Source organism: Pan troglodytes, chromosome 4 (assembly GCF_028858775.2).
Source record: "Pan troglodytes isolate AG18354 chromosome 4, NHGRI_mPanTro3-v2.0_pri, whole genome shotgun sequence".
Classification (NCBI taxonomy): Eukaryota; Metazoa; Chordata; class Mammalia; order Primates; family Hominidae; genus Pan; species Pan troglodytes.
The window spans coordinates 136,030,552-136,051,922 of record NC_072402.2 but is presented as its reverse complement, the minus strand read 5'-3'; the positions used below and the strand labels follow the sequence as shown (position 1 = coordinate 136,051,922).

General features: G+C 43.5%; 1 protein-coding gene across 15 annotated transcripts in view; it reads left to right on the top strand.

Annotated features, from left to right (window-relative positions):
• CDC25C (cell division cycle 25C) overlaps window positions 1–21,371 on the top strand; it is a 55,002-nt gene that overhangs the window by 15,349 nt on the left and 18,282 nt on the right. For all 15 annotated transcript variants that reach the window (XM_009449515.4, NM_001280334.1, XM_009449516.3 and 12 more), the window contains 1 exon segment: window positions 5,542–5,697. In XM_009449515.4, the coding sequence (XP_009447790.1) occupies window positions 5,542–5,697 (156 nt within the window).

The window sequence follows — 21,371 nt, the reverse complement described above, 5'->3', positions numbered from 1 at the left end:
GTTGGCCAAGCTGGTCTTCAAACTCCTGATCTCAAGCAGTCTGCTTGCCTCAGCCTCCCAAAGTGCTGGGATTGCAGGCGTGAGCCACTGCGTCTGGCATAGGTATAAATTTTTAATCTGCTCATCTTGTTGGTATGGCATAAATTTTTTATTTTATTTTATTTTATTTTTGAGATGGATTCTTGCTGTGTCACAAGGCTGGAGTGCAGTGGTGTGATCTCAGCTCACTGCAATATCTGCCTCCCAGGTTCAAGTGATTCTCTTGCCTCAGCCTCCCACGTAGCTGGGATTACAGGTGCGTGCCACCACACCCAGCTAATTTTTGTATTTTTAGTAGAGACAGGGTTTCACCATGTTGACCAGGATGGTCTTGATCTCCTGACCTTGTAGTCTGCCCTCCTCTGCCCCCCAAAGTGCTGGGATTACAGCCGTGAGCCACCATGCCCCACAGCGTCAATATTTTTAAAGTTTTTTTTTTTTCCTCTCCCTAGAAATAAGGGTCTCACTGTGTTGCCTAGGCAAATCTCGAACTCCTGGGCTCAAGCCTTAAGGTTTTGATACTTTCTCTGATTCATTTCTAAAAAAGTTACAAGAATTTACATTTTCATTAGCAATCCAAATCTCATAGAATTTACTTATTTATTTATTTATTTATTTTGAGACAGAGTCTCACTCTGTCACCCAGGCTGGAGTGCAGTGGCGCGGTCTCAGCTCACTGCAACCGCTGCCTCCCTGGTTCAAGCAATTCTCCTGTCTCAGCCTCCTGAGTAGCTGGAACTACAGGCGCCTGCTGCCACGCCCAGCTAATTTTTTGTATTTTAGTAGAGATGGGGTTTCACCATCTTGCTCAGGCTGGTCTTGAACTTCTGAGCTCAGGCAATCCACTTGCCTCAGCCTCCCAAAATGCTAGGATTACAGGTGTGAGCCACCCTGCCCAGTCTTTTCATGGAATTTTTTTTTTTTTTTTTTGAGATGGAATCTTGCTCTGTTGTCCAGGCTGGAGTGCAGTGGAACAATCCCAGCTCACTGCAACCTCTGCCTCCCGGGTTCAAGAGATTCTCTTGCCTCAGCCTCCTGAGCAGCTGGGACTACAGGCGTGTGGCACCACGCCCAGCTAATTTTTGTATTTTTAGTAGAGACGGGGTTTCACCATATTGGCCAGGCTGATTTGAACTCCTGACCTTGTGATCCACCCACCTCGGCCTCCCAAAGTGCTGGGATTACAGGCATGAGCCACCATACCTGGACTTCTCATGGAATTTTTTAAAAAAATTACTTTCTGCTGAGCAGTCTAGGGTGAGGGAAAATGCTAATTAGGCCAGATGTTGTGGCTCATCCCTGTAATCCCAGCACTCTGGGAGGCTGAGGTGAGAGGATTGCTTGTGTCCAGGACTTTGAGTTCCCTAGCTGGGGAACACAGCAAGACCACATCTCTACCCCACCCCTCAACCAAAAAAAAGAAATGGCTGGGACTTGGTGGTGCATGCCTGTAGTCTCAGGTACTCTGGAGGCCAAGGCAAGGGGATCACCTCGGCCCAAGAGCCTGAGGCTCCAGTGAGTTATAATTGGGAGGATTGCTTGAGCACAGGAGTCTGGGGCTGCAGTCAGCTGAGATGGAGACTCAGTCTCAAATAAATAATACACACACACATACATACATGGTAAAATAGTTTATTTTATGTTAAAAATAATTAGCAGGCCAGGCATGGTGGCTCATGCCTGTAATCCCACCGCTTTGGGAGGCTGAGGCAGGTGGATCACCTGAGGCCAGGATTTGAGACCAGCTTGGCCAACATGGCAAAACCCCGTCTCTACTAAAAATACAAAAATTAGCCAGGCGTGGTGGCACCTGGCTGAGAAACAAGAATGGCTTGAACCTGGGAGGCGGAGGTTGCAATGAGCTGAGATTACACCACTGCACTCCAGTGCAGTGAATGAACAGGTGACAAAGTGAGACTGTCTCAAAAAAAAAAAGGAAAAAAAAATAAAAATAAAAATAATTAGTAGTGGCTGGGTGCAGTGGCTCACACCTGTAATCCCAGCACTTTGGGAGGCTGAGGCAGGCTGATCACTTGAGGTCAGGAGTTCCAGACTAGCCTGAGCAACATGGTGAAACCCCATCTCTACTGAAAAAAAATATATGAAAATTAGCCAGGGCCGGGCGCGGTGGCTCACGCCTGTAATTCCAGCACTTTGGGAGGCCGAGGTGGGCGGATCACGAGGTCAGGAGATCGAGACCATTCTGGCTAACATGGTGAAACCCCGTCTCTACTAAAAATAGAAAAAATTAGCCGGGCATGGTGGCGGGTGCCTGTAGTCCCAGCTACTCTGGAGGCTGAGGCAGGAGAATGGCGTGAACCCGGGAGGCGGAGCTTGCAGTGAGCCGAGATCGTGCCACTGTACTCCAGTCTGGGCGACAGAGCGAGACTCCATCTCAAAAAAAAAAAAAAAAAAAATTAGCCGGGCGTGGTGGCAGGCATCTGTAATCCCAGCTACCCAAGACGCTGAGGCAGGAGAATCACTTGAACCCAGGAGGCAGAGGTTTCAGTAAGCCGAGACTGCACCACTGCACTCCAGCCTGGGCGACAGAGCGAGACTCTGTCTCAAATAATAATAATTATAGGCCGGGTGCTGTGGCTCACGCCTGTAATCCCATCACTTTGGGAGGCCGAGGCAGGCGGATCACAAGGTCAGGAGATCGAGACCATCCTGGCTAACACGGTGAAACCCTGTCTCTACTAAAAGTACAAAAAATTAGCCAGTCGTGGTGGCGGGCGCCTGTAGTCCCAGCTACTCCGGAGGCTGAAGCAGGAGAATGGCGTGAACCCGGGAGGCGGAGCTTGCAGTGAGCCAAGATCGCGCCACTGCACTTCAGCCTGGGCGACAAAGCATGTCTCCGTATCAAAAAATAAAATAAAATAGTAATAATAATAGTTAGTAGTGATTTCATGTGATTATTATCCATGCGTAATTTCTCTAGTGTCTTTTGTGCCCTTATAATACTGGGGTCTTAACTTACCCAGGCATTGACTTGCCTTTCATAGACCATGGACTCCAGAGATTTGGATTATTATTTCTAATCTCAACCCTGAGGGAAAGCTATTTTAACATATTCTATCCTACGAAGATAAAGTTGATCATGGTTTTTTGTTTTTTTTTTTTTTTTTTTTTTTTTTGAGACAGAGTCTTGCTCTGTCGCCAGGCTGGAGTGCAGTGGTGCGATCTCAGCTCACTGCAACCTCTGCCTCCTGGGTTCAAGCAATTCCACTGCCTCAGCCTCCCCAGTAGCTGGGACTATAGGCGTGCACCACCACACCCGGCTGATTTTTTGTATTTTAGTAGAGACGGGGTTTCACCATGTTGGCCAGGATGCTCTCGATCTCCTGACCTCGTGATCCACCTGCCTCGGCCTCCCAAAGTGCTGGGATTACAGGCATGAGCCACCGCGCCTGGCCACTAAGTTGATCATGTTTTATTTAGGTTTTTGGTTTCTAGGATGGAGGGAAGACCTGGAATATGTTCAATTATTGGATAGTCTTATATGTGATTTTTTTTAATTGCAGTAAAATGTACATAATATTTACAATTTTAACTATTTGTGAGTGTGCAGTCTAGTGACAGTAAGTATATTAATAATGTGAGACTATCACCAGAACTCATTTCCAGAATTTTTTCATTATTCAAAACAGAAGCTGTATACCCTTAAGTGATAACTCCCCATCCCTGTTTCTGCCCAGCCAATGATAACCTCTATTTTCTGTCTCAGTGAATTTGACTATTCTAGATACCTCATATGAGTAGAATAATAATATAATATTTTGTCCTTTCATGTGTGTGTGTGAGGTCTCACTCTGTCACCTCTGCTGGAGTACAGTGGCACAATCATAACTCACTGCAGCCTCAAACTCCCGGGCTCTGATTATTCTCCCACCTCAGCCTACCAAGTAGGTGGGACTGCAAGTGTGTGCCACTATGCCTGGCTAGTTTTTTTTTTTTTTTGAGACAGAGTCTCACTCTGTCACCCAGGCTGGAGTGCAGTGGTGCAATGTTGACTCACTGCAACCTTTATCTCCCAGGTTCAGGTGATTCTCATGCCTCAACCTCCCTAGTAGCTGGGATTACAGACATGTGCTACCATGCCTGGTGAATTTTTTTGTATTTTTAGTAGAGACGGAGTTTCACCATGTTGGCCAGGCTGGTCTTAAACTCCTGGCCTCATGTGATCTGCCCACCTCAACCTAATTTTTTTGTATATTTTGTAAAAACAGGGTTTTGCCATGTTGCCCAGGCTGGTCTCAAACTCCTGGGTTCAAGAGATCTATCTGCTTCAGCCTCCCATAGTGCTGGGGTTACAGGTGTGAGCCACTGCGTCCAGCCTATATTTTCATTTAGCATAATGTCTTCAAAGTTCATCTATGTCATAGCATGTATTAGAATTTCATTTCTTTTGTATGTATATATCATATTTTGTTTATCCATTCATCTGTTGATGGACATTTTGAGTTGTTTCCAACCTTTTGGCCATTGTGAGTAATGCCGTTATGAACATAGGTGTACAAATATCTGCTTGAGTCCTTGCTTTTATTTTATTTTATGTATTTTTTTTTTCCAAGATGGAGTCTTTGCCCTGTCACCCAGGCTGGAGTGCAGTGGAGCGATCACAGCTCACTGCAACTTCCACCTCCCTGGTTCAAGCAGTTCTCCTGCCTCAGCCTCCCAAGTAGCTGGGATTACAGGCACATGCTACCATGCCTGGCTAATTTTTGTATTTTTGGTAGAGATGGGGTTTCAACATGTTGGCCAGGCTGCTCTCGAACTCCTGACCTCGTGATCTGCTGGCCTCGGCCTCCCGAAGTACTGGGATTACAGGCGTGAGCTACTGCGCCCGGCCCCTGCTTTTAATTCTTTTGGGTATATATTCAGAAGTAGAATTGCTTGATTATATGATAATTCTACATTTAATTTTTTGAGGAACTGCCATGCTAGTATCCATAGAATGCCTCTGCACCCTTTTACATTCCCACCAGCAATGCACAAACACTTGTTATTTCTTATAATGGCTATCCTAATGGGTATAAAGAAGTATCTCTTGCAATTTTCATATGCATTTCCATAATGATTACTTTGTTGAGCATCTTTTGATGTGCTTATGGGCCATTTGTATATCTTCTTTGGAGAAATGTCTATTCATGTCCCTTTTGATTGTTATTGTTGTTGTTACTGAGTTGTAGGAGTTCCTTATATATTCTGATATTAATCTCTTGTCAAATATAAGACTTGCAAACGTTTTCTCCCATTTTGTGGGTTGCCTTTTCATTCCCTTAATGGTGTTCTTTGATGCACAAAAGTTTTCCATTTTGATGAAGACCAATTTATCTGTTTTTTTCTTTCGTTACCTGTGCTTTTGGTGGCATTATCCAAATCCAGTGTCATGAATTTTTTCCCTTATCTTTTCTTCTAAGAGTTTTATAGTTTTAGCTCTTACATTTAGAACTTTGATATATTTTGAATAGTTTTTAATGTTGTCAATATACTTGACAGGACAATGGAAACTTGGTGGACAGTGAAATTAAATATCTGGGCAGTCCCATTACTACTGTTCCAAAATTGGATAAAAATCCAAACCTAGGAGAAGACCAGGCAGAAGAGATTTCAGATGAATTAATGGAGTTTTCCCTGGAAGATCAAGAAGCAAAGGTAAAGTGTTCTGTGGTAGTATCTTTGCATTCTTCATATTCCTTCATTCTGTTAAAAGAAAAACTAGACAAATTAAACTTAGGAGAGTTTATTTGAGCAAAAAAATAACTAGTGAATCCAGCAACCCTCATAGCCAGAACATGTTCAGTAAAACTCCAGTTTGCCATGTGGTCAGGCAGTATTATGGACAGAAAATGGAAATGAAGTACAGAAAATAGAAGTGAGGTACAGAGACAGCCCAGTTGGTTGCAGCCTTGAGTTTGCCTTATTTGAACATGGTTTAAACAGTTGATTGCTTGTGGTTGACTGAAGCTCAGCTGCTGTGCTTTCCTGAGACTCAGCTTTTTGATACAAAAGTATACTTCTAAATTAGGCTTTCAGTTAGTTTAAGTACTAAGTTAGGTTGCAACTTGGTATATAAAGACTCAAGTACAGAGGCATCCTCAGGCCAAATTTAGTTTAATTAACAATTCATTCTTCTTTTTTTGTTTGTTTGTTTTTTTTAAGACAGATTCTCGCTCTGTCGCCTAGGCTGGAGTGCAGTGGCGCCATCTTGGCTCACTGCGACCTCCTCTTCCCAGGTTCAAGCGATTCTCCTGCCTCAGCCTCTCGAGTAGCTGGGATTACAGGTGTGCACCACCACACCCGGGTAATTTTTAGTATTTTTAGTAGAGACAGGGTTTCACCATGTTGGCCAGGCTGGTCTTAAAATCCTGGCCTCAGGTGATCTACCCGCCTCAGGCTTCCAAAGTGCTGGGATTGCAAGCGTGAGCCACCATGCCCAGCCAACAATTCATTCTTAAATAAACATTTTATGCCTAATATGTATGAGTCACTCTACTAAATGCTAGAGCTACAGAGATCAACAAGATGTGATAACCTATCTTTATTTATTTATTTATTTTTGAGATGGAGTCTTGCTGTGTCACCTAGGCTGGAGTGCAGTGGTGGTATCTCGGCTCACTGCAACCTCCGTCTCCTGGGTTTAAGTGATTCTCTTGCCTCAGCCTCCCAAAGCACGCCATCATGCCTGGCTAATTTTTTGTAATTTTAGTAAAGACGGGGTTTTGCCATGTTGGCCAGACTGGTCTCGAACTCCTGACCTCAAGTGATCTGCCCGCCTTGGCCTCCCAAAGAGCTGGGATTACAGGCATGAGCCACCACGCCTGGCCTAACCTATCTTTAGACTGTAGGGTTACCTGACTGATAGGTTATCAGGTCACTACAGAAATCTTCTTACTGCTGGTGAACAGGTTCCAGTCAATAGTTTGAGTGGATCACCATCAAAGTAATCTAGGATAAGTAATGTCTCCAGGATAATGGTAATGTATAAATGTATAGAATATACCTAACATTACTTTTCAGGTATTTTATAATACAGTCTTTTGTTTCCTTTTTTCTTTCCCATATCACTGATAGATATACCTGAAGCATGTGGGTTATAGCCTATATGCTGATATGCCAAAGATAGTTTCTGAGGCATTTAGCTTTTTTTGGTTTTTGGTTTTTGGTTTTTTTTTTTTTTTTTAGATAGACAGGGTCTTGCTCTGTAGCCCAGGCTGGGGTACGTGGCACAATTAAAGTTCACTGCAGCCTCAATCTCCCCAGGCTCCGGCAGTCCTCCCACCTCAGCCTTCGAGTAGCTGGGACTATAGGCACATGCCATCATACCTGGCTAATTTTTTGTATTTTTTGTAGCGATGTGGTTTCACAATATTGCCCAGGCTAGTCTCAAACTCCTGGACTCAAGTGATTCACACACCTTGGCCTCCCAAAGTGCTGGGATTACAGGCATGAGCTACCATGCCTAGCCTACATTTAGCATTTCTAAATCAACTTTGTTGCTTTGAAACAAGTAGGGCTATGGGTTTGTCTTTAAAATTTATTCATTTCACAAGGCCAGTATGGTATAGTGGAGTTAGAACAGTTGCATTCTAGTCCTCATGCTTTTATTTTTTTTAATTATTTAATTAATTAGATAGGGTCTTGCTCTGCTCTGTCACCCAGACTGGAGTGCAGTGTTGAACTCCTGGGCTCAAGTAATCCTCCCACCTCAGCCTCCTGAGTAGCTAGGACTATAGGTGCATACCACCATGCCCAGCTAATTTTTAAAATTTTTTGTAGAGATGGGGTCTTGGTGTGTTGCCCAAGCTGGTTTGGAACTCCTGCGCTCCAGCAATCCTCTTGCCTTTGTTGCGGGATCTTTAGGGTGTTGCTTTTCTGGCCAGAAACCTTTCTGCCTAGTGGTGCCTTTGCCTGAGTTGTTGTCCTGCGTCGAGGTACGCAGACAAGTGGAGGGTTAGCAAGACGAAGAGAAGCTTTATTGAGTGTTAGAACAGCTCAGAGGAGACCCACAGGGGGCAGCTCCTCTCTGTAGGCAGTTTGTCTTATCCCGTATTCAGCTCTTAGCAGAGAGGAGGCCCTGGAGTGGGTGGCTCCTCTCTGCAGGCAGGTCCTACCTGTTGATTTCCCAGCTTTCAGCAGACAGCATAGCTCCTCTCTCCTCTCTGGTTGTCTGATCTTTTCTCCATCCTCTACCCTACTCTGGCTGAGCCTGGGACTTTTATGGACCTCAGAGGGGAGAAAGTGCTTCCTGATTGGTTCATGGACTGTGAGAAAAGGCAGCACAAATCCCCATCCAGTGGGTAGGACTAGCAGCCCGGTCCCCAGCCTTTAAGCCCTCCCTGTCCTGAAGGTGGGGACTTACAGGAACCTCCCTTCTACCCAGGAGCCTGTCTGTCTCTCTCAGCAGTCCATGGCACCAGGCTGCTCACACCAAGGTGCACCTAAAGGCCAGCACTGACCACCCTCAGTCCCTACTTGGCTTCCCCTCTTTTGCTTCTCCGTGCCCAAATTCTAGAGGGGGCCAAGGTGGCAGGGTGCTGCCCTGAGGGTGCGCACACAGATCCGCCCCCGGACTGTAACAGCACCTGGACTTGCCCCAACCCCACTCTGAGATTGGAGTGGGTGCCAAGAGCAGAGAGAAGTGGGGATGGGGGTGGTGGGGAGGCCTTCCTGGGCCCCCAAGGGTGCAGGCTGCAGAGACTATTAGGTCCTGCACCTGGGAGGGCAGCTGCAGCTGCACCCGGGAAGGCAAAGATCCTGCCTGCTCCCGGCCCCCACAAGACCACAGGGAGGCTCGAATCTGCAGCCACAACTTGGGCGGCTGCAAGCCCACCCAGGAGGGCAGGGCTTCTGCCTGCTCCATGGAACAGGAGGCCCAGGTTAACAGCTGCAGTTTGTGTAGCTCCAGCAGCACCAGGGGAGCTCCTGCCCCAACTCAGAAGGGGAAGGGCTCCCCCGCTAGCTCCATGGATCATGCAGCCCTATCCATACCTCTCTGCTGCAGCCAGTTTGATGACAGCAGCAAGCCCTCTGGAGTTGCAGCTGCCAACACCTTGGCCTCTCAAAGTGCTGGAATTACAAGTGTGAGCCACCGTATCCAGCCTCATTCTTTTATTTACTTGGTGGTATGACTGTTCACAAGACAACCACTTGACCTCAGTTTTTAATTTATAAAATGGAGAGCATGATAAAACAACTACCTCCTTAATAGGCTTGTTGTAAATAAAATATTAAAAGCAGTTTGTGTCCTCATCACATACACACAAATGGTAACTGTGTGATGAAGGATGTGTTAATGAATTTCATTGTGGTAATCCTCATGTAATATATATGTAAATCATTATATTGTACTCCTTAAGTATATACAAATTTTATCATTTATACCTCCATAAAATAGAAAAAAAAATTTAAAGAGCAGTTTGTAATACAGTAGTCCTCCGTTATCCACAGAGAATACATTCTGAGACCCCCCAGTGGATGCCTAAAATTGCAGACAGTACTGAACCCTATATATACCATGCTTTTCCCTATGCATATGTACCTGTGATGGAGTTTTTTACTTAGGCATAGTAAGAGATTAACAATAATAACTAATAATAAAATAGAACAATTACAACAACATACTATAATAAAAATTATAGGAGGCTGGGCGTGGTGGCTTATGCCTGTAATCCCAGCACACTGGGAGGCCGAAGCGGGTGGTCAGGAGTTTGAGAGCTGCCTGGCCAACATGGTGAAACTCCATCTCTACTAAAAATACAAAAATTAGCTGGGCGTGGTGGTGAGCATCTGTAACCCCAGCTACTGGGCTGGCTGAGGCAGTAGAATCGCTTGAACTTAAACCCAGGTGGCAGAGGCTGCAGTGAGCCGAGATCGCACCGCTGTACTCCAGCCTGGGCAACAGAGTGAGACTCTAACTCAAAAAAAAAAAAAAAAAAAAAAAAAGTGCTGGCTGGGCATGGTGAGTCAGGCCTGTAATCCCAGCACTTTAGGAGGTTGAGATGGGCAGATCACCTGAAGCCAGGAGTTTGAGGCCAGCTTGGCCAACATGGTGAAACCCCGTCTCTATTAAAAATACCAAAAAAAAAAAAAAAAAATTAGCCAGGTGTGGTGGCGGGCACCTGTAATCCCAGCTACCCAGGAGGCTGAGGCAAGAGAATCGCTTGAATCTAGGAGGCAGAGGTTGCAGTGAGCCAAGATCGCTCCATTGCACTCCAGCCTGGGCAACAAGAGTGAAACTCTGTCTCAAAAAAAAAAAAAAAAAAAAAAAAGTGCTATAGGCTGGGAGCGGTGACTCACACCTGTAATCCCAGAACTTTGGGAGGTCAAGGTGGGTGGATCACCTGAGGTCAGGATTTCTAGACCAGCCTGGCCAACAGTATGAAACCTTGGCTCTACTAAAAATACAAAAATTAGCTGGGTGTGGTGGCAGGTGCCTGTAATGCCAGCTACTTGGGAGGCTTAGGCAGGAGAATCACTTGAACCCAGGAGGTGGAGGTTGCATTGAGCCAAGATCACACCATTGTTGCCTGGGCAACAGAATGAGACTCCATCTCAAAAAAAAAAAAAAAAAAAAAAAAAGGTGCTATGAATGACAGGACGATTTGAATAAAGGACAGCACTTTGAGAGGCCAAGGCAGGTGGATCACCTGAGGTCAGGAGTTTGAGACCAGCCTGACCAACATGTTGAAGCCTCGTCTCTATTAAAAATACAAAAATTTAGCTGGGCATGGTGTTGGGCACCTGTAATCCCAGCTACTCAGGAGGCTGACACAGGAGAATCGCCTGAACCCAGGAGGCAGAGGTTGCAGTAAGCTGAGATTGTGCCGCTGCACTCCACCCTGGGTGCGACAGAGCAAGACTCCATCTCAAGAAAAAAAAAAAGAAAGAAAGAAAGAAAAAGGGACATAGGTGTTTGGGAGGATATTATTTTTGACTTTACCCTGAGTAACTGGAGAAATGGTGACAACAGTATAATGAATTTGAAAAGAAGGGTGGATTCAGCGGGAATAGATGTGTTCTGTTTTGGACATTGAGTTATAGATGCTAAGGAGGAAATTTAGATGGAAATACTAAATGAGGAGTTGAAGCTATCAGGATGAGAAATGTACATTTCTGGGGCAGCTGTATAGAGGAGAAAATGGAAGCTAATGACTCTAAGTTTAAAGTGAAGAGAAAGGCTGGGAAGAAAGAGCAATAGCCACTGTGGGACTGATAATGAAGTAGACACATATAGGAATAATATTAGCCAGGAATCAGAAAGGAGAGATCTAGGACACAAATACAGGGGGCACATTTATATATTAATTCTTTTTATACATTTTTTGTTATGGTAAAACAAAATTTACAATTTTAATCATTTTTAAGCATACAGTTTAGTGGTATTAAGTGCCTTCATTTTATTGTGAGTGTACTTACCCATCTCTAGGATTTTTTTATTACCCCAAGCAGAAATTCTCTCTTTTTTTTTTTTTTTTTTTTTTTTGTGAGATGTAGTCTTGCTCTGTCACCCAAGCTGGAGTGCAGTGGCGCAATTTTGTCTCACTGCACCTCCACCTCCTGGGTTCAAGTGATTCTCCTGCCTCAGCCTCCCGCGTAGCTGGGATTCCAGGCATGCCCCACCATGGCCGGCTAATTTTTTTTGTATTTTTAGTAGAGACAAGGTTTCACCATGTTGGCCAGGCTGGTCTTGAATATCTGACCTCAGGTGATCTGCCCTCCTCAGCCTCCCAAAGTGCTGAGATTACAGGTGAGCCACTGCGCCTGGCCCCCAAGCAGAAATGCTGTACCCCATAAACAATAACTGCCCATCTTCTCCCCCTTCCCCAGCCCCTAGTAACCACTATTCTATTTTCTGCCCTCTATGAGTTTGCTCTAGGTACCTCATATAAACGGAATCTTACAATATTCGTCCTTTTGTCTCTGGCATATATCTCATAGTGTAATGTTTTCATTGGTAATCAGTGTTGTAGCATGTATCAGAATTTCATTCTCTTTTAAAAAATCAGTTTTATGTTAAATTGTAAAATGCACATAACCTTTATCATCATAACCATTTTCAAGTGTATAGTTCAGTAGTATTACATACATTCCCATTGTTGTGTAACCAATCTCCAGAACTCTTTTAATCTTGGAAAACTGACACTCTGTGCCCATAAAACAACTTCCCATTTTCCCCTTCTCCCAGCCTCTGGCAACCACCATTCTACTTTCTATAAATTTGATTATTCTAGATATCTCTGATAAGTGGAATGATACCGGGTTTTTTTGTTTTGTAACTGGCTTATTTCAACTAGCATAATGTCCTCAAGCTTTATCTATGTTGTAGCATGTATCATAATTTCATTCCTTTTTATGGCAGAATAATATTCCATTGTATGTATATATCACATTTTGTGACATTTGGGTTTCCATCTTTTGGCAATTGTGAATATTGTTGCTATAAAAATTGGTTTACAAATATCTGTTTGTGTCCTTGCTTTCAGTTCTTTTACTTTTTTGGAGACAGGTCTCACTCAGTTGCCCAGGCTGCAGTGCAGTGATGTGATCATGGCTCACTGCAGCCTTGAACTCTTTGGCTCCAGCAGTCCTCCCATCTCAGCCTCCCAAGTAACTGGGATTACAGGTGTGAGCCACCACACCTGGCCCTGCTTTCAGTTCTTTAGGGTATATACCCAGAAGTAAAATTGCTGGGTCATATGGTTATTCTGTGTTTAATTTTTTAAGGAACTCTCATACTGTTTTCACAGCAACTGTTCATTTTACATTCCCACCAGCAATGCACAAGGGTCTCAGTTTCTCCACATCATAGCCAACACTTGTTATTTCCTGATTTTGATACTATCCATCTGATGACTATGAAATGGTATCTCATCGTAATTTTAATTTGCATTTCCCTAATGATTAGGGATGTTGAGCACCTTTTCATATGCTTCCTGGCCATTTGTATATCTTCTTTGGAGAAGTGTCTATTCAAGTCCTTTGCCCATTTTTTAATTGAGTTGTTTCTTTTGTTGTTGTTGAGTTGTAGTTCTTTATATATTCTGGATATCAATCCCTTATCAGATAAATAATTTGCAAATATTTTTTCCTATTCCGTTGGTTGCCTATTCACTCTGTTGATTGTTGTGCCCTTTGTTGCAAAAAAGTTTTTAATTTTGATGAAGTCTAATTTATCCACTTTTTTTGTTGCTTGTGCTTTTGGTGTCATATCTGAGAAATCATTGCCAGATTCAATGTCATGCGCCTCCCCCAACCCCCTCCCCTTTTTAAAAGAAAATAGTAGGGACAGGGTCTCACCCAGGCTGGAGTATAGTGATGCGATCACATAGCTCACTGTAACTTCAAACTCCTGCCCTCAAGGGATCCTCCCACCTCAGTGTCCATAGTAGCTAGTACTACAGGCATGCACCACCACACCTGGCTAATTTATTTTTTGTAGAGATAGAGATGAGGTCTTGCTGTGTTACTCTTCTGGTCTCAAAATTCTGGCCTCAAGCGATCCTCTTGCTTCAGCCTCCCAAGGTGCTGCGATTACAGGTGTGAGCCATTGGGCTCAGCTCCCTATGTTTTCTTTAAAGAGTTTTATAGTTATAGCTCTTAAGTTTAGGTCTTTGATTCATTTCGAGTTAATGTGTGTATATGGTATAAGAGAAGGCTTTAACTTTGCTCTTTGGGACAAAGAACAAAGCAGTGTTGGCTACGATATGGAGAAATTGGGACCGTTGTGCATTGCTGGTGGGAATGTAAAATCCAGTTGTCCCACCACTAATTGTTGAAAAAACTCTCCTTTCTTCATTGAATGGTCTTGGCACCCTTTTCAAAAATCATTTAACTATATATGCAAGAGTTTATTTCTTGGCTGTGTTCCATTCCATTGGTCTATATGTCTGTCTTTATGCCAGTGCCACACTGTTTACTGCAGCTTTGTAGTAAGTCATTTTATAAATTTTTAATTTCACAAATCATCCTTGAATATATTCTCCTTTATGGAAAAGTTAAAACATAACAGCTAAGGATAACTAACCCTATCTGACCACCATTCGAAGTCCCTATTGAAGGAAAGGGCTCAGTGGGAAAAGTTAAGAGCATGTGAGTCAGTGGAGCGCAGTGGTCTGAGAAGTAGCCTCTGGAGCCAGACTGCCTGGATTCATAGCTTGACTCTGCCACTTTTAGATATATGACTGTAGGTGAGTCATATGATCTCCTTGTGTTCAATTTCTTGGGTTGTTGTCAGGATCGAATGAGTTAATTACACATAAAACATGTAGAGCAATACTTATCAATTAATAGTACTTAACTATTATTGTGTAGTGTAAGTGCTTAATTATTGTAGTATACGACTAAACTATGTGGAGTTATGAAGAAGGCTGATAGGTGAGGGGATGCTCAATGGCCTTGATGTCCTCCGCAAAGTAAACATTGAAGTAATCTGATGATTCAGAGGAGAGTGCGAGGCGAGAGTCTTAAAAGTGTGTGAAGAAGGTTATAATTGACTTTTGGAGACTGTGGAATTACTAAAGGCTAGTAAGATGATATTTGTAAGGTCCTATGAGGGCATTATCAGGTAGACATGCATGGCACTTGTTCGAAGTGTCTTCCTACAAGAATGTTCTGGCCTGGAAGCGAGATTGGAGACTTTGGAACTCCAGGGATGATAGTAAGGGTTGAAGATTGCCAATGGTGGATGAACAAGGAGTTGAGGAAGAATAGGTATGGTGAAGGCAGCAGAAAAGTCGATGATGATTTAAAGCCTGGCTAAAAAGCCAGATATCATTAGGTGGACTCAGTAAAGTAAGAGCAGTAATGTGATTGAAAGTTGCTGAGAAGGTAGAAAGTGGCTGGTTTAGAAAGTTTTGAGAGCTAGGCTGGGAGCAGTGGCTCATGCCTGTAATCCTAACACTTTGGGAGGCCGAGACAGGTGGATCACTGGAGGTCAGGAGTTCGAGACCAGCCTGGCCAACATGGTGAAACCTCATCTCTACTAAAAATACAAAAATTAGCCGGGTTTGGTGGCAGGTGCCTGTAATCCCAGCTACTTGGGAGGCTGAGGCAGGGGAATCGCTTGAACCTGAGAGGTGGAGGTTGCAGATCACACCACTGCACTCCAGCCTGGGTGACAGAGCGAGACTCCATCTCAAAAAAAAAAAAAAAAATTGAGAGCCAGGGGAGGTTTTAGTTAGTTTGAGGGCATGCCATGTTTGAGCTCTTGATAGTATAATAATAGATGATGATTGCAGTTGTTTTTATTTTTATTTTTTTATTTTGTTTTCTTAAATTCCCCTCACCTCCCCCCATCGCCCTTTTATTTTGAGACGGAGTTTTGCTCTTGTTGCCCAGGCTGGAGTGTGATGGTGTGATCTCGGCTCACTGCAACTTCCGCCTCCAGGGTTCAAGAGATTCTCCTGCCTCAACCTCCCAGGTGGGTAGGATTACAGGTGCCCACCACCACCCCCAGCTAATTTTTTGTATTTTTAGTAGAGATAGGGTTTCACCATGTTGGCCAGGCTGGTCTTGAACTCCTGACCTCAGGTGATCCACCTGCTTTGGCCTCCCAAAGTGCTGGGATTACAGGCATGAGCCACTGTGCCCAGCCAAATTTCCTATTTTAAGAATGAAGTATTTTTATGTTTTTTTTTTTGTTTTTTTTTTTTTTAATACCAGTTTGTTGAGAGCCTGATGTGGAGTTCTAGAGAAGCTTAGTGGAAGTATTGTGAAGTCATGCTCTCCAAAGTGTTGTCAGTGGACATTGTAAGAATGTGGAAAATACAATGGGTTTTAGTATTGAAGATAGTACAGAGACTAGAATGGAAAGGAAAAATGAGAGCCACGCAATAACAAGAGCTCCCATTTATTGACTACTTAGAGTATAGTAGGCACCATGTGCTAAGCAGTATACATCCATAATCACATTTCATTCTCATATCAACCCTGAAATATGACTGTTGTCTCCCTTTGAGGGGAGCCCATTGGGTCATGAGGTAAGGTGTGATAGCCATGGTTACATAGTTAGAAGCAGCAGAGCCGGGGTTTAAACTAAGATCTACCTGACCCCAGAGCCTGTTTTTAGCAATTTTCCCAGGTAATTCTGATATACACTAAATTTTGAGAGTTATGTTCTATAACATAGTATTAAATCCTATTTTATTTTTAATTTCATTGGTTTGTGGGAAAACAAAACCAAGATACAATCTGAAGAAGGCAGGATGGGTGTTGGGAGAATTGACAGTGACCTTCCTAAAACATAAAACAGTTTTGAGGACTTGCTGATAATGGGCAGTAGATCTATAGAAAAACAGTGAGTTAGGAATAGTTGGCATGGGGAAAAGGTTTCTAGGGCTTCCGAAAAAAAGAGCAATGTAAAATGAAGATTTAGGATCACTTTTACAAATATGTTAGTCTTCACATTTGCAGAATGTTGTAATTAATATAGTTAAGTCTCAGCTGGTATTAACTTAGCAAATTGAATTTAATGTTAATTTAAAAAATCCTTTTATTTTCTATTTCATTGTTGAAAACTTGTCTAAGTTATGTTGATCTGCTTTTATGAAATTAAGTACAGTACAGTGAACATAATTGAATCTTTCTCTGGTGATTGAAGATCTTTCATAGTCTCAGAAATATCATTCTGAATTGCATAATATAGACAATATAGAAGCATGGACTTAAAATAGATTGACCCCAGGAAATATTCTGGAACAGGTTTTCCCAACCCCTGGGCCATGGATCAACACAGGTCCATGGCCTGTTAGGAACCGGGCCGCACAGTAGGAAGTAAGGGGTGGGCCAGGCCAGCGAGCATTAACACCTAAGCTCTGCCTCCTGTCAGATCAGTGGCAGCATTAGATTCTCATAGGAGGCAAACTCTTTTGTGAACTGCGCATGCAAGGGATCTAGGTTGCCGGTTCCTTGTGAGAATCTGAGAATCTAACTAATGCCTGATGATCTGAGGTGAAACAGTTTCATCCTGAAACCATATCTCCACCCAGATCCATGGAAAAAAATGTCTTCCACAAAACTGGTCCCCAGTATCAAAAAGGCTGGGGACCACTGCTCTGAAAGTTTTGTTTAGGTGGAAGAGTGGCATAGGGCTATGAGTATTTATTTGATTTTTTTTTTTAAGAGACAGGGTCTTCTATATTGTCCAGGCTGATCTCAAACTCTTGAGCTCAAGTGTTCCCCCTGTCTTGGCCTCCCAAAGTGCATTTTGATGGTCTTTGAAAAATATTTGGACAATAGAGCCTTGGCAGAAAATTTAAATAATTAAATAAAAAATGTTTTAAAATTGTCCTTTTATGGGCTCATTTTCTTAGATTGTAACTCTTATGCAGTCATTTTCTCTTTCTTTTTTTCCTTCTTTCTCTTTTTTTTTTTTTTTTTTTTTTTTGTGACAGTCTCAGTCTGTCTTCCAGGCTGGAGTGTAGTGGCGTGATCAGGGCTCACTGCAGGTCACAACCTCCTGGGCTCAGGCGATTCTTCCATCTCAGCCTCCCGAGTAGCTGGGACTACAGGCACATGCTACCATGCCAAGCTAATTTTTGTAGAGACAATTTCACCATGTTGCCCGGGCTGGTCTTAACTCCTGGGCTCAAGTGATCTGCCTGCCTCACCCTCCCAAAGTGCTAGGGTTACAGGTGTGAGCTACCATGCATGGCCATAAAGTCATTTTTGATTGATGGCCCACCCTATAAGAATATGCATAGCAGTAGGTTTTAGGTTACAAAAGGGATAGGGGGCTGGGCACGGTGGCTCATGCCTGTAATCCCAGCACTTTGGGAGGCCGAGGCAGGCAGATCCCTTGAGGTCAGGAGTTCGAGACCAGCCTGGCCAACATGGCAAAACCCCGTCTCTACTAAAAATACAAAAATTAGCCAGGCATGGTGGCATGCACCTGTAATCCCAGCTATTAAAGAGCCCGAGGAAGGAAAATCACTTGAACCTGGGAGGCAGAGATTGCAGTGAGCTGAGATCGTACTGCTGCACTCCAGCATGGGCAACAGAGCGAGACTCTGTCTCAAAAAGGAAAAAAAAAAGAAAAGGAATAGGGATTTTTTTTTGTTACTGTTTTACCTCTTTGATGTTAAATGGAAAAAAAAAAAAATAGGCCAGGCACATTGGCTCACGCCTGTAATCCCAGCGCTTTGGGAGGCTGAGGTGGGCAGATCACCTGAGGTCAGGAATTTGAGACCAGCCTGGCCAACGTGATGAAACCCCGTCTTTACTAAAAATACACAAATTAGCTGGGCATGGTGGTATGCGCCTGTAATCTCAGCTACTTGGGAGGCTGAGGCAGGAGAATTGCTTGAACCCGGGAGGTGGAGGTTGCAGGGAGCCGAGATTGCGCCACTGCACTCCTGCCTGGGTGACAGAGTGAGACCCTGTCTCAAAATATAATAACAATAATAATAATAAACGGAAATAAATAGATACTTGTATAAAGCAGTGACCTCCTTGGAGATTGTCGTAACCTTAGTGATTTTTCATTCATTTCTTTATTTAAAAAATATTTATTGAGTACCTGTTACATGTTGGGAAGTATGATAGGCACTGGTAATACGATGGTGAACAAAACAGACTAGAATTTATATTCTTGTCAGGGATGCATCAAAACAACAAAAATTTTTTTCAAGTTAATAGATATTCTAGTTAGAGTTCTTGGTTGCAAATAATAGAAACTGATTCTAGTTTCCTCAAGCAGAAAAGGGATTTTTCTGGAGGGTACTGAGGAACTCAGAATTACAAGGAAGGCTGGAAAACAAAGTAAGGCCCAGCCAAAATACTGTTCCAGGAACATTGTGCTCAGGATGCCACCACTTGCTGGCTAGACACTCAATGCCACCGTTACTGGCACCCTGCCATGGAACATGATCAGGCTTGCTGCTAGATAGACTGTGCTGCTCATGGATATTTGCTACCACCTAGTATATTCTCTACTGTGATGCAGCCACCATAAAAAGTCTGGACCAACCCTTTGCTTTTTGAGCTTCTTTAAGGTTGAAAATCCCAGGCAGGAATATCTAGTTGGTCACAAGGGCATGGAAAAGGGAATATCTGTCCCCCATTGGCCACCTCATCAGGAGGCAGGACTGCCTCTCTAACTTGAGATTTTACTGAAACAGTATGTTAGGCAGCCAAATTGTAAATGGCTGCCATAACAGACAAAATAATTTAGATTTTGGGCTGGGTGTGGTGGCTCACACTTGTAATCCCAACATTTTGGGAGTCTGAGGCAGAAGGATAGTTTGAGTCGACAAGTTTGAGACCAGCCTAGGCAACACAGTAAGCCCCCATCGCTACAAAAAAATAAAAATTAGCCAGGCATGGTGGTGTTCCCCTGTAGTCCTAGCTACTCCAGAGGCTGAGGTGGGAGGACTGTTTGAGTCCAGCAGTTCAAGGCTACAGTGAGCCATGATCGTGCCTGGGCAATCCAGCCTGGGTGACAGAGCAAGACCCCATTTCTAATAATAATAATAATAATTTAGTAATTGCAAATAGTCCAAGTGTAATGATGGAAACAAAATGAGGTGTGAAATAGAGGCTAACAAAAGGAAATCTTTAAATGGAGAATAATAAGGGAAGATCTCCACAAGTGGGAGATATTTGGTTAAGAATCGGGTGATGAACTCTCTGTTTGCCTGGGACTGGAATGTTCTAGGATATGGGGCTTCCACTGCTAAAGCTGGGAAAGTCCCGGACAAGCTGGTATTAAGTTAGGGCCACTCTAATTGTGAAGGAATCATATATGACAAGAGTAGAGACAGGAGCATTTCATGAAGAAGGAATGTTGCAGGTACAGAGGCCCCAGGTGGAAAAGGTCTTCACATGTTGGAGGGACTGAGAAGTCAGTGAATGAGAGGAGTGTTATGTGAGCTGGGAAAGAATAAGTAGTCAGGAGGTAGATCACGCAAGGTCTTTAGGCTATGGTGAGTGTTTGGATGCTATTCTAAGTACAATGAGTTGCTACTGAAGGGAGGGCTTTAGGCAGGGGAATAATATGGTCTGATTTGTTTTGTGAAGACCACTCTTGTTGATGGATGGGGAACAGATTAGAAAGGATTAAGAGTTGGAAGTCAACAGGTGGTTTGGCTTACACCTGTAATCCTGTCAATTTGAGAGGCTGAGTCAGGAGAGTTGCTTGAGCTCAGTAGTTTGAGACCAGTCTAGGCAACATAGCGAAACCTCATCACTACTAAAAATAAAAAAATGTTAGTTGCATGTGGTGGCGCATGCCTGTAGTCCCAGCCACTTGGGAGGCAGAGACAGTAGGATTGCTTGAGCCCAGGAGGTCAAGGCTGCAGTGAGCCATGATCATGCCACTGCATTCCAGCCTGGGCAACAAAGGGAGACCCTGCCTCAAAAAGGAAAAAAAAAAAAAAAAAGAGTTGGAAGCAGGTAAGAGTAGGAGCCATTGTGTTAGTCCTAGCTACAGTTGGTGGTAGCCTGAACTAAGGTGTTGACTATGGAGACAGAGAAATGGATGCATTCAAAATATATTTTGTCTGCCTGCCTCAGCAACATGTCTCTACAAAAAAAAAAAAAAAAAAAAAAGCCAGGCATGGTGTGTATGCCTGTAGTCCCAGCTACTCAGGAGGCTGAGGTGGGAGGGTGGCTTGAGCCCAGGGGTTTGAGGCTGCAGTGAACCACGATCACACCACTGCTCTCCAGCCTGGGGAACAGAGCAAGACCCTGTCTCAAAAAAATTAAAAAAGTAAAAAGATACATAGATATATATATTTTGGATAGAGAATCAACAGGACTTGAAGGGTTGGGTGCAGGCTGTGAAGGAAGGATGAGACCAAGGATGACTTTAGTCATATGCAGTTTGAAGTGTTTTGTTGTGAAGAGAAAACAGATGCTATCAGAAGAAAACTGCCTTCTTTTCTCACCAGATACAGCAATCAATCTCCTTTTATACCCATATAATCTGCAGTCGCTCTTGCCACAGAGCACGAAGTGTCCCTGCTCCTATCTAAAGCCCTTCCTTCACACTGTGTCCTATTCATTCATTCATTCATTCATTCATTCACTAATGCCAGAGATACAGTAGTATCTGAGCTTACATTCTAGTTATGAGGAAACAGACAGACAAATACATTTGTAATATGGCAGATGGTAAAAATACTATGGTGAAAAAGCAAAGGGAGATTATAGGGAGTCCCTGGATTGGAGTAGGGCAGGGTGAGAGTTGTTATTTTTGATAGGTTGCATAGGTCAGAGGAGACATATTTGAGAGTGACGTTTGAGTAGACATCTGAAAGGGCGAGGAAGCCAACAAGCAGATGTCAGGAGGAATGAGTCATTCCCAGCAGAAGGCAAAGCAAGTGCAATGC